The sequence below is a fragment of the Cetorhinus maximus genome, chromosome 13 (genome assembly GCF_964194155.1).
Source record: "Cetorhinus maximus chromosome 13, sCetMax3.hap1.1, whole genome shotgun sequence".
NCBI classification, from domain to species: Eukaryota; Metazoa; Chordata; class Chondrichthyes; order Lamniformes; family Cetorhinidae; genus Cetorhinus; species Cetorhinus maximus.
Window position 1 is genome coordinate 1,325,248 of NC_135891.1, and position 12,900 is coordinate 1,338,147.

Below are 12,900 nucleotides of genomic sequence, written 5' to 3' on the forward strand. Positions count from 1 at the left end.
TTTTTTCACAGGCAGTGCAGTGGCCTTGAGTCCATTCTGCTACTACCTGCCTGCTCCACTTCTGGCTGCCAGTTTGATGTGGCCGTCTCCTACTTTCCACACTCATAGCTCTGCTAATTTAGCATTTTTGGTCTTGGATCCCAGCCCTACCACATCGCCAGCCTGCCGGGCCCCGCCCTCTCCTCACCCTGTCCATCCAGCTCTGGCCTCTCCCTCCCTCCCCCTACCCCCACGTGCTGGCCTCTCCTTGTCCGGTCAGGTGCTGTCTTCATAGTTTTTGCAGATTTAATGTAAATATTCAAAAAGTAGCCAAGCATGTTTCTGACTGTGGGAGATAACTATCTATAGAGAGTGTGGGTATTGGGGTAATCTTTACTGTTCACTTTGGTCTCAGAAATTGTCTGATCACTTTCAGGGCTCGCATGGCATTTGCTCTGGAGTATCCTTTTTCTCCTAAACTGGCCTCCTTTCTTCCTCTGTTCATGTTCCTCCCTCAGAATATTGTGTGACTGGTTGGTAGACGGTGATCGAGGTCATGGTTTGCATGAACTGTAACTGGGTCCAGGCTGCATTCAGTCCAACTGTCACGTTCCCTTGTTAGAGGAGTGTGGAAACTCAACCCCTCATTTCAACCAAAAATAATTCAAAACTTTGAGAGAAGCCTTTCCATGCAGAATATAAAACCACAGAAGAGACTCAACTTGTTTGTGCTGCATAAAATGAATGTGCTGAATAAAATATTTTGTTGAATAAGTTGTTAATAGTTGAATCAATATTTGGTTGAATAAATCATGCGTAAAATTCCACAAAAGCATAACTAGACTTTTTTGTTGTTATTGTGCAATCCAGGAGTCCAGAGTTGATAGTCAAAGCCTTGGAATAGAAATTGAATTGGACTTATTCACTCACTCCAAATCAGAGCGCCTCCAATGCGCATTTGGAGAGAGGATAAGTGCAGGTGTAAATCAATAACAAAAATTAATAATGCTTTCACAAGGTCTCAAAGAACCAACGTTACCTTCAGTGCTTCCAAAGATAGGAAGCCAAAGTGTGAAAGGAGAAGCCGAGCAGTCTGAAACTCCTGCGCTGGAGGAGGGGGGATGCATTCAGTGACTGGATCAGGGAATAAGGTCTTGGATAGTCTCTCTTCACTGATCTTTTCCAGTGCATTTTCATAGAGAACTTGTTTGGCCATTAAGTTCTTCAGCTTCTCGTGTTGAACTTCCAGCTGAAAGAGTTTCATTAGAGTTCATAAAAGTAAAGCATCAAGAGGTCTTCCTACAGTGCAATAGTGACTATGCTTCAAATGCATTTCATTGGCTGTAAAGTGCTGCAGGACTTCTTGAGGTTGTGAATGTGCAATAAAAATGCAAGTTTTTCTACCTTATTTATCCAATTTTTTTCACATTACAGTAGAACCCCGATTGACTGTGCCATCATGGTGAGTTTTTAGACTTCTGACTGGCTGGTGCCCAATAAGCAAGATCGTGATTTATCTTCACATATTAATAGCAATATATTTCTGACGCTTAATATTGTAGCCAAACTCAAAGCTAGGGTCGATCAAGAACATTCGGGTAATGAGTATTTACCCCAAAGTGTCATAAACCCGGAGGTGCTCTAACCTCAATTTAACAATGCTCAACTGCACTTCAGCTACTTTATACAAAATCCAAACCTGGATTTCCCCTTTTAACAGAGGCACACAGTGCATAAACGGAGGTATAAGTTACTCACACCACTCAACGAGGGGGCAATTGTTCCAGAGAGTGGTTTTAATTGTATAAAAGAGCATGGATAAACTCTGCCTTGATTTACATGAAACTACTTACTGAGAATGGAGCAAGACCATGGGGGAAAGGAAAAGGGTGGAGCCATGCCACTGCTTTGGATGTTTCAGTGTGCACCGAGGCACAGTTTACAGTTAGTGATTATTTTATAGGATTAGCAACTCACAGGGCAAGTTGTTCAGCTGCATTCAATAAATCTGACAATCTGTGGCCGGCACAGAAATAAAACCACAGTGAAAACTATTAGATTGTTAAAAATAATTCTCCCTCAGGGAAGGGAAGCCGTCACCTGTAATTGGTCTGGCCCACTTAGTTTCAGTCTAAACTACATGATTCCTCAACATCCTCTGAAATAGCCTAGCAAGCACTTAATAATATAAACATCAGGTATACTAGAGGTGGGCAGTAAATGTGGCTTTGCCAGCATCACCAACATTATAACAACAATAAAAGTTTTGTTTCTGGGACGTTCTGTCAGCTCCAGCTCATTCTGTAGTCAGCCGCTTAAAACACCTTCCTGGGTGTGGAATTAATTATAATCACGTGGATCTGATAGACGGCTCCAGATTAAGATTTTTACAATGTGAATTCAATAGTAACAATCAAACCTCAAGATGCAGTGTTAAGTCCTACCTGTTTCTGGCACAAGGGGGCAGCAATGCTCTGCCAGGCAAAATATTTAACCTCCTGGAGTGTTAACAAAGAATGAGTACCAGGACCACATTACAATTAGAATCTGCAGTGATAGCAGGTCTGTGCTCCTCCAGATCTACTCATGAGTTAATTTGGGGAAAACAAGCACACATTTCCATTTTATAAAGTGCCTCAAAGCAATAAGCAATCCTCAAATTTTCTGAACAAGATGCTAGGGTATGGCTGAGGAATTAAATATTTGAAAAAGCACCACTTGCTTAACAGGTTAGGCACTAGCACATACATATAGACAGGCTAGTGCTGAGAGAAATATACTTCAGAATCTTTTTAGCAAGTCAGTTCCCTCTTTTAAGCTCTGTATGCCTCTATATTTAAAATTCTAGGTACCAAATGCATGCGGCGTTGACCTGGAACAGCGCAGCTGAGCTACGTAGAGGCCACTACACCTGGCATTTCCCTCATTTTGAAGTCTACACAATGGAGGCTGCAGGGTTAACTCACGTACACATGTACTAATCTGCTGTTGGCTTGAGGATCTATGTGGCAGTGAAGGATGCTGCTCCCAGGTACGTTGACACTGGGGCTCCATATTAGATAGTGATGCCAGACACACTTCAGGCACCGGGACACAATTCCATATATAAAAAGAAGAGCCACACATGGAATTCAGTGAATTACTGAAAACATTAGAATGGGCAGTGTGCATTAAAAACCAGTTAACAGGCTGCTTCAGAGTGTGGAACCAGTTAACCATCAGTCTTAGTAGTTGATGTTTCTGATCATTATAGAAACATGGGAAATAGGAGTAGGCCATTCGATCCCTCGAGTCTACACTGGGTTTAACTACATCATGGCTGATCTTCGACCTCAATGCCATTTTCCTGCACTATCCCCATATCCCTTCATGTCTTTAATATCTAAAAATCTACTGATCCCCTTCTTGAATATACAAAATGACTGAGCCTCTGCAGCCGTCTGGGGTAGAGACTTCCAACCATTCACCATGCTTTTGGTGAAGAAATTCCTCTTCATTTCAGTTCTAAATGGCCTACCCCTTATTCTGAGACTGTGTCCCCTGGTTCTAGAACCCCTCAGCCAGGAGAAATATCCTTTCGGCATCAAGCCCTGTGGGAATTGTGTGGGTTTAAATGAGATCCCCTCTCATTCTTCTAAACTCTAGAGAATACAGGCCTAGTCTCTCCTTGTAGTACAATCCTGCCACCCCAGGAATCAGTCTGGTGAACCTTTGCTGCACTCGCTCTATGGCAAGTATATCCTTCCTTAGGTAAGGAGGTCAAAACTGCCCACTATACGCTAGATGCAGTCTCACCAAGGCTCGAAACAATTGCAGCAAGACATCTTCACTCCTCTACTTGAATCCCTTTGCAATAAAGGCCAATATGTCTTTTGCCTTCCCAATTCCCTGCTGCACCTGCATTCTAGCTTTCACTGACTCATGATCAAGGACACCCAGGTCCCTTTGAACATCAACACTTCCTAATCTCTCACCTTTTAATACTCTGCATTTCTGCTTTTCCAACCAAAGTGAATAACTTCACATTTTTCCACATTATATTCCATCTGCCATGTTCTTACCCATTCACTTGGTCTAAAGTCCCCACCTATAAGATGCACTGCAGGAATTCACTAAGGCTCCTTAGGCAGCACCTTTCAAACCCATGACCACTACCATCTAGAAGGACAAGGGCAGATAGATGGGAACACCACCACCTGGACTTTCCCCTCCAAGCCACACAGCATCCTGGCTTGGAAATATATCGCCATTCCTTCACTGTCACTGGGTCAAAATCCTGGAACTCCCTTCCTAACAGCACTGTGGGTGTACCTACATCACATGGACTGCAGCGGTTCAAGAAGGCAGCTCACCACCAACTTCTCAAGGGCAACTTGGGATGGGTAATAAATGCTGGCCCAGCCAGCGAAGCCCACATCCCGTGAATCAATAAAAATAATTACGTTTTGTGTTGATTTTGATAACTCTTACAACAGGCTAGTCCAACCTTTTCGCATGGTGGGCCAGATTTCAGCCAGGATTTTCCAGTCCTGCCACCAGCAGGCATCGTTGCATAGGAACAGGAGTAGACCATTCGGCCCCTCGAGCCTGCTCCACCATTCAATGAGATCATGGCTGATCATCTTGTGTTTCAATTTCCACATTCCCATCTAACCCCGATAGCCTTGGATTCCCTTGCTTATAGGAATCTATCTATCTCTGCCTTAAAAATATTAAATGACCCCCACCTCCACTGCCTTGAGGCAGAGAATTCCAAAGTCAAACAACCCTCAGAAAAAAAATTTCTCCTCATCTCTGTCCTAAAAGGGCAACCCCTAATTTTAAGTAGCATCCCGAGTTCTGTATTCACCCACAAGAGGAAACATCTTTATGACGTCCACCTTGTCAAGGCTGTTCAGGATCTTGTATACTTCAATCAAATCACCCCTCACTCTTCTAAACTCCAGTGGAAACAAGCCCAGTCTGTCCAACCTTTCCTCATAAGACAACCCACTCATTCCAGGTATCAATCTCGTAAACCTCCTTTGAACCGCCTCAAATGCATTTACATCCTTCCTTAAATAAGGAGACCAAAACTGCACACAGTATTCGAGGTGCGGCCTCACCAATGCCCTGTATAACTGAAGCATAACATCCTTACTTTTCTGTTCAATCCCTCTCGTAATAAAGGATAACATTCTATTAACCTTCTTAATTACTTGCTGTGCCTGCATACTAACTTTTTGTGACTCGTACTAGAACACTTAGATCCCTCTGCACCTCAGAATTATGCAGTCGTTGTCCATTTAAGTAATACTCTGCTTTTTTGTTCTTCCTGCCAAAATGAATAACTTCACATTTTCCCCACATTAAACTCCATGTCAGAGCTTTGCCCACTCACTCAACCTATTTATATCCATCTGTAACCTCATGTCTTCTTCACAACATAATTTCCTACCAATCTTTTGTCATCTGCAAATTTAGCTACCAAGTCTTCACTCCCCTCATCTAAGTCATTGATGTAAATCACAAATAGTTGAGACCCCAGTACAGACTCTTGTGGGACTCCATTCGTCACATCCTGACAATCAGAAAAAGATGCAGTTATGCGTACTCTCTGCTTTCTGCCTGCCAACCAGCCAATCTTCTATCATTGCTAATATGTTATCCACTACACCATGTGCTTTTATTTTCCATAATAATCTTTGATGTGACAGTTTATCAAATGCCTTTTGGAAATCCAAGTACAGTACATCTACAGGCTCCCCTTTATCCACTGTGCATGTTACTCCTTCAAAAATCTCCAATAAATTGGTTAAACATAATTTTCCTTTCACAAAACCATGCTGACTCTTCATAATTGCCTTGATCTCTTCTAAGTGCCCAGCTATAACCTCCTTAATGATCGATTCTAATAACTTCCCCATGACAGACGTCAAGCTAACCGGCCTGTGGTTCCTGTTTTCTGTCTCCCTCCCTACTTGAATAGAGGGGTTATATTTGCTACTTTCCAATCTGATAGAGCCTTTCCAGAATCTAGCGAATTTTGGAAAATTAACACCAGCTACCTCATTAGCCACCTCTTTTAAGACCCTAGGATGTAATCTATCGGGACCCAGGGACTTGCCAGCCCGCAGCTCCATCAATTTGCTCAGTACCGTATCCCTAGTGATTTCAATTTCACCAAGTTCCTTTCCCCCGTTCACCATCTGATTTGCAGCTTTTACTGGAATGTTATAGTGAACACAGAAGCAAAATATTTGTTCATTTCTTCCAACATTTCCTTATTATCTACTATTAACTTCACACTGTCACTCTCTAGAGGACCAACACTCACTTTACTTACTCTTTTCCTTTTTAAATACCTGTAGAAATTCTTGTTATCCATTTTCACATTTCTAGTTAGCTTCCTCTCATATTCTAATTTCTTTCTCCTGATTAACCTTTTAGTCATTCTCTGCCATTCTTTACATTCTGTCCCATCATCTGTCCTGCCACTCATCTTTACAGAGTTGTATGCTTTTTCCTTAAGTTTGATGCTTTCCTTAACTTTTTTAGTTAACCATGGATGGTGGATCCTTCCCTTAGAATTTTTCTTCATAGTAGAAATGTACTTATTCTGAATAATCTGAAATATTCCCTTAAATGTCTGGCTGCTTCTCTATTGATCTATCCTCCAGCCTAGTTTCCCAGTTCACTTCAGCTAGCTCAGCTTTCATCCCCACATAGCTGCCCTTATTTAAGTTTAAGATACTAGTTTTAGACCCACTCTTCTCCCTTTCAAACTGGATGTAAATTCAATCATATTGTGGTCACTGCTATCTAGCAGTGCCTTTACTCTGAGATCATTAATTAATTCTGTCACGTTACACAATACAAAGTCTAATATAACCTGCTCTCTGGTTGGTTCCAGAACGTGTTGCTCTAAGAAGCTATTTCGAAAGCATTCTAAAAATTCCTCATCCAGCCTACTACTGCCAATCTGATTTTTCCAGTTTGTGTGTAGACTAAAATCATCCATGATTATTGCCATTCCTTTATCACAAGCACACAATATTTTCTCTTGAATACTTTGCCCTACACTGTGGGTACTGTTAGGGGGCCTGTAGATCATTCCCACTAAAGACTTTTTTGCCCTACTATTCCTCATCTCCACCCAAACCGATTCTACATTCTGATCTCCTGAGTTAACATTTGGAGTCTGTATGACCCTTCTTCAGAGCTCTGAAGGCGGCTCATACAGACTTGAAACGTTAACTCTGTTTCTCTCTCCACAGGTGCTGACAGGCCTGCTGAGTTATTCCAGCACTTTCTGTTTTTATTTCAGGTTTCCAGCATCCGCTGTATTTTGCTTTTATATTGACAGTGGGGTATTCAGCAATGCCATTGAATGTCAAAGGCTGATGGTTGGATTCTCTCTTGTTGGAGATGGTCATTTCCTGGCACTTGTGTGGTGCAAATGTTACTTGCAACTTGTCAGCCCAAGCCTGGATATTGCTCAGGTCTTGCTGCATTTGGACATGGGCTGCTTCAGTATCTGAGGAGTCGCAAATGGTGCTGAACACTGTGCAATCATCAGCGAACATCCCCACTTCTGACCTTATGATGGAGGGAAGGTCATTGATGAAGCAGCTGAAGATGGTTGGGCCTAGGACACTACCCTGAGAAACTCCTGCAGTGATGTCCTGGAACTGAGATGACTGACCTCCAACAACCACAACCATCTTCCTTTGTGCTAGGTATGACTCCAACCAGTGGAGAGTTTACCCCTGATTCCCACTGACTCCAGTTTTGCTAGGGCTCCTTGAAGCCACACTCAGATAAATGCGACCTTGATGTCAAGGGCAGTCACTCTCACCTCACCTCGGGAATTCAGTTCTTTTGTCCATGTTGGAACCAAGGCTGTAATAAGGTCAGGAACTGAGTGGTCTTGGCCGAACCCAAACTGGGCATCAGTGAGCAGGTTATTGCTAAGCAAGTGCTGCTTGATAGTACTGTTGATGACCCCCTTCTATACTTTACTGATGATGGAGAGTAGACTGATGGGGCAGTAATTGGTCGGGTTGGATTCGTCCTGTTTTTTGTGTACAGGACATACCTGGGCTATTTTCCACATAGCCAGGTAGATGCCAGTGTTGTAGCTGTACTGGAACAGCTTGGCTAGGGGCGCAGCAAGTTTTGGAGCACAAGTCTTTAGTATTATTGCCGGAATATTGTCAGGGCCAATACCCTTTTCAGTATCTAGTGCCTTCAGCCGTTTCTTGATATCACGTGGAGTGAATCGAATTGGCTGAAGACTGGCATCTGTGATGCTGGGGACCTCCGGAGGAGGCCGGGATGGATCATCCACTCAGCACTTCTGGCTGAAGGGTGTTCCAAATGTTTCAGCCTTATCTTTTGCACTGATGTGCTGGGCTCCCCCATCATTGAGGATGGGGATATTTGCGGAGCCTCCTCCTCCAGTGAGTTGTTTCACGACTGGATGTGGCAGGACTGCAGAGTTTAGATCTGATCGGTTGGTTGTGGAACCACTTAGCTCTGTCTATCGCTTGCTGCTTAAGCTGTTTGGGACGCAAGTAGTTTGTGTTGTAGCTTCGCCAAGTTGACACCTCATATTTAGGTATGCCTGGTGCTGCTCCTGGCATGCCCTTTTGATTGTTCATTGAACCAGGGTTGACCCCCTGGCTTGATGGTAATGGTAGAGTGGGGGATATGCTGGGCCATGAGGTTACAGATTGTGGTTGGGTACAATTCTGCTGCTGCTGATGGCCCACAGCACCTCATGGATGCCGAGTATTGAGTTGCTAGATCTGTTTGAAATCTATCCCATTTAGCACGGTGGTAGTGCCACACAACATGATGGAGAGTATCCTCAATGTGAAGCCGGGACTTTGTCTCCACAATGACTGTGTGGTGATCACTCCTGCTGATACTGTCATGGACAGATGCATCTGCAACAGGCAGGTTGGTGAGGATGAGGTCAGGTATGTTTTTCCCTCTTGTTGGTTCCCTCACCACCTGCCACAGGCCCAGTCTAGCAGCTATGTTCTTTAGGACTCAGCCAGCTTGGTCTGTACTGGTATTACTGACTCACTCTTGGTGTTGGGCCCCCACCCAGAGTATATTCTGCGCCTTTGCCACCCTCAGTGCTTCCTCCAAGTGGTGTTCAACATGGAGGAGTACTGATTCATCAGCTGAAGGGGGTTAGTATGTGGTAATCAGCAGAGGGTTTCCTAGCCCATGTTTGACCTGATGCATTCATGGGGTCCAGAGTCGATGTTAAGGACTCCCAGAGCAACTCCCTCCCGACTGTATACCGCTGTGCCGCCACCTCTGCTGGGTCTGTCCTGCCGGTGGGACAGGACATACCCAGGGATGGTGATGGTGGTGCCTGGGACATTATCTGTAAGGTATGATTCTGTTAGGATGACTATGTCAGGCTGTTGCTTGACTAGTCTGTGAGACAGCTCTCCCAATTTTGACGCAAGCCCCCAGATGTTAGTGAGGATGACTCTGCAGGGTTGACAGGGCTGAGTTTGTCGTTGTCACTTCCGGAGCCTCTGTCGATGTCACTTCCGGAGCCTCTGTCGATGTTGGTGGTCCCTCTGGTTTCATTCCTTTTAGAATTTTTAGTGGTTTGATACAATTGAATGACTTTCTAGGCCATATCAGAGGGCACTTAAGATTCAACCACATTGCTGTGGGTCTGGAGTCACGGAGGTCAGGCCAGGTAAGTACGGTAGATTTTCTTCCCTAAAGAACATTAGGGATGGGTCTTTACGACAATGGTTTCATGGTCATCATTAAGACTTCTAATTCCAGGTTTTTTAAAATTGAATTTAAATTCCATCATCTGCCGTAGTGGGATTTGAACATTGGTTCCCAGAGCATTACTCTGGATCTCTGGATTACCAGTCCAGTGACAATACCACTGCGCCACTGCCCCATTAAATTTCCCCATTATAAATTCTCCTGTCCCTGCCTGTAATGGATCCACATATATCTTTGCTAATCTTTCCCTTTTTACATACCTATAGATGCTTTTACAGTTCGTTTTTGTGTTTCTCACTAGTTTACTTTCATATTCTATTTTCCTTTTATCAATCAGTTTCTAGGTCCTCCTTTGCTGAATTCTAAAATGCTCCCAATCCTCAGGCTTACTTCTTTTTTTGGCAACTTATTAAGCTTCTTCCTTTGATCTAAAACAATCTTTAACTTCTCTTGTTAGCTACGGTTGATTATCTTTCCTGTTGGGATTTTGTGCCTCAAAGGAACATATGTATGTTGTAAACCATGTATTAATTCTTTAAATGCTAGCCATTGCCTGTCTAGTTTCATACCCTTTATTGAAGTTTCCTAAACCACCACAGCCAATTTGCCCCTGACTCCTTTATAGTTTCCTTTGTTTAGCTTTAAGGCCATAGTTGTGGATTGAACTACATCATTTTCAAATTTAATGTAAAATTCTATCATATTGTGGTCACTCTACCCTCTAAAGGCTCCTTTACAATGAGATTATTAATTAGCCCTTTCTCATTGCACAATACTAGATCTAAAAAAGCCCGTTCTCTAGTTGGCTCCTCAGCATACAGTTCTAGAAAACCATCTCGTATACATTCCAGGAATTCATCCTCCACAGCATTAGTGGTAATTAGGTTTACCTATTCTATATGTAGACTGCAGTCTCTCATGATTACTGAATTACCCTTGTTACATGCACCTCAGATTTCCTCATTTATACCGTGCCCTATATTACCATTACTGTTTGGTGGCCTCTAAACAACTCCCACCAATGTTTGCTGCCTCTTGCTGTTTCTTAGCTCCACCCAACTATTCTACATCTTGACCTTTCAATCTAACATCCTCTTTTACTAATGTACTGATCTCATCCTTTATTAACAGTGTTACCCCACCTCTTCTTCCTTTTTGCCTATCCTTCCTAAATTTTGAATATCCTTGAATATTCAGTGCCCAGCCTTGGTCACCCTGCAGCTATGTCACCATAATGGCTATTAGACCATATCTGTTTACTTCTATTTGTGCCATCAATTCATCTACCTGTTGTCAATGCTGCCTGCGTTCAGATAGAGTGCCTTTTGCCTTAACATTTTTCCATATCTTGACCATATTCGATGCCGGCCTTTGTCCTGTTACTTTCCAACTTAGCTGACTGCCTTTCTTCCCACTATTACAGGTTTTGTTTTTCTCCTATTTGAATTCCCTCTCGGGCCCCCATCCCCCTGCCCAGCTGGTTTAAACCCTCTCCAACAGGACTAGCAACTCTCCCTGCGAGGATACTGAGCTCGGTCCTGCTAAGGTGTAAGCTGTCCAGCTTGCCCCAGAACTGGTCCCAAAGCCCTAATCTAAAATCCAAATCCATCTCTCCTGCATCACCTCTCCAGGCACCCATTCATTTGCTTTATCCTCCTATTTCCATACTCACTAGCATATGGCACTGGGAGTAATCCTGAGGTTTCTGCTTTTGAAGTCCTGCTTTTTACATCTCTTTCCTGGCATTCTGAAATTTGCTTTAGGACCTCATTCTTCTTTCTACCTATGTCGCTGATACTGATATGAACCACAATCTCTGACTGTTCACCCTCCCCCATAAGAATGTACTTCTGCTGCTCACTGACATCCTTGACCCTGGCACCAGGGAGGCAACATCCCATCCCTGTAATCATATCTACGGTTGCAAAAACACCCATCTGTTCCCCCAACTATTGGATCCCCTACCACTATTGCTCTTAGAAACATAGAAGTAGGAGGAGATCATTCAGCCCTTTGAGCCTGCTCCGCCATTCAATATGATCATGGCTGATCCTCGATCCCAACACCGTACTCGGGCTCTCTCCCCATATCCCTTGATGCCTTTAGTGTCTAGATAGCTATCTATTTCCTTCTTAAATATATTCAGTGACTTGGCCTCCACAACCCTTCTTCACTCTTCTTCCTCCCTTCCCGGGCAGCTGTGCCACCCGCGGTGCCACTGACTTGAGGAACCACACTCCTCCGGGGAACCATCGCCCTCATCCGTATCCAAAACGGAAAACTGGTTAGTGAGCGAGATGAACTCAGGGGACTCCTGCATTATCTGCCTGGTCCTCCTAGAATGTCTGGCAGTCACCCATTACCCCTCTGCCCGTACTCTCTTCACCTGCGGTGTGACTGCTTCCCTCAATGTGCTATCCACATGGTTCTCAACCTTTTGGGTGCGTCACAGGGATCCCAGCCATCGCCCAAGTTCTGAAACCCAGAGCCCAAGTTTCTGCAGTCGGTGATACTTCCTGCACATGTGCTCGTCTAGACCATGATACTTCCTGCACATGTGCTCGTCTAGACCATGATACTTCCTGCACACGTGCTCCTCTAGACCATGATACTTCCTGCACACGTGCTCGTCTAGACCATGATACTTCCTGCACATGTGCTCGTCTAGACCATGATACTTCCTGCACATGTGCTCGTCTAGACCATGATACTTCCTGCACATGTGCTCGTCTAGACCATGATACTTCCCGCACATGTGCTCGTCTAGACCATGATACTTCCTGCACATGTGCTCGTCTAGACCATGGGAAGTGTCCATGACTTCACAGGTCACAGGATGTGCATTCCAAATTACCCTGCCATGCCTTAACTTTACAGGCTATTTATTATAATCTGGAGACCAGAAAGTAGAATTACAGACCAATCAGCTCCTTCCCCTGTTCTAACATCACTTTCCATTCCTGACACCAAGCTTGAACTCTGCCTGTGCCTCATTCCTGCCAGCCCTTTTTTATGTGCCACTCAGCTCTTGTTCCTTCCTGCCACTCTCCAATTAGCCAATTACTTATTTTCTTAATGATATTTAAATTAATGCCTTTCCTCACCAGCACTTAACATACTATTTCACACTGCAGTAATACAATAAACTTACCGTTAAAAATAAAACAGTAG

General features: G+C 43.8%; 1 protein-coding gene across 6 annotated transcripts in view; it reads right to left on the reverse strand.

Annotated features, from left to right (window-relative positions):
* The window catches only part of ralgapb (Ral GTPase activating protein non-catalytic subunit beta), a 154,822-nt gene that overhangs the window by 29,044 nt on the left and 112,878 nt on the right, over positions 1 to 12,900 (reverse strand). For 5 of the 6 annotated variants that reach the window (XM_078554820.1, XM_078554819.1, XM_078554818.1 and 2 more), the window contains one exon: positions 1,019 to 1,228. The exons of the other annotated variant lie outside the window; for it this stretch is intronic. In XM_078554820.1, coding sequence (XP_078410946.1) covers positions 1,019 to 1,228 — 210 coding nt within the window. The remainder of the gene's footprint in view (positions 1 to 1,018; positions 1,229 to 12,900) is intronic. 6 annotated transcript variants of the gene reach the window in all.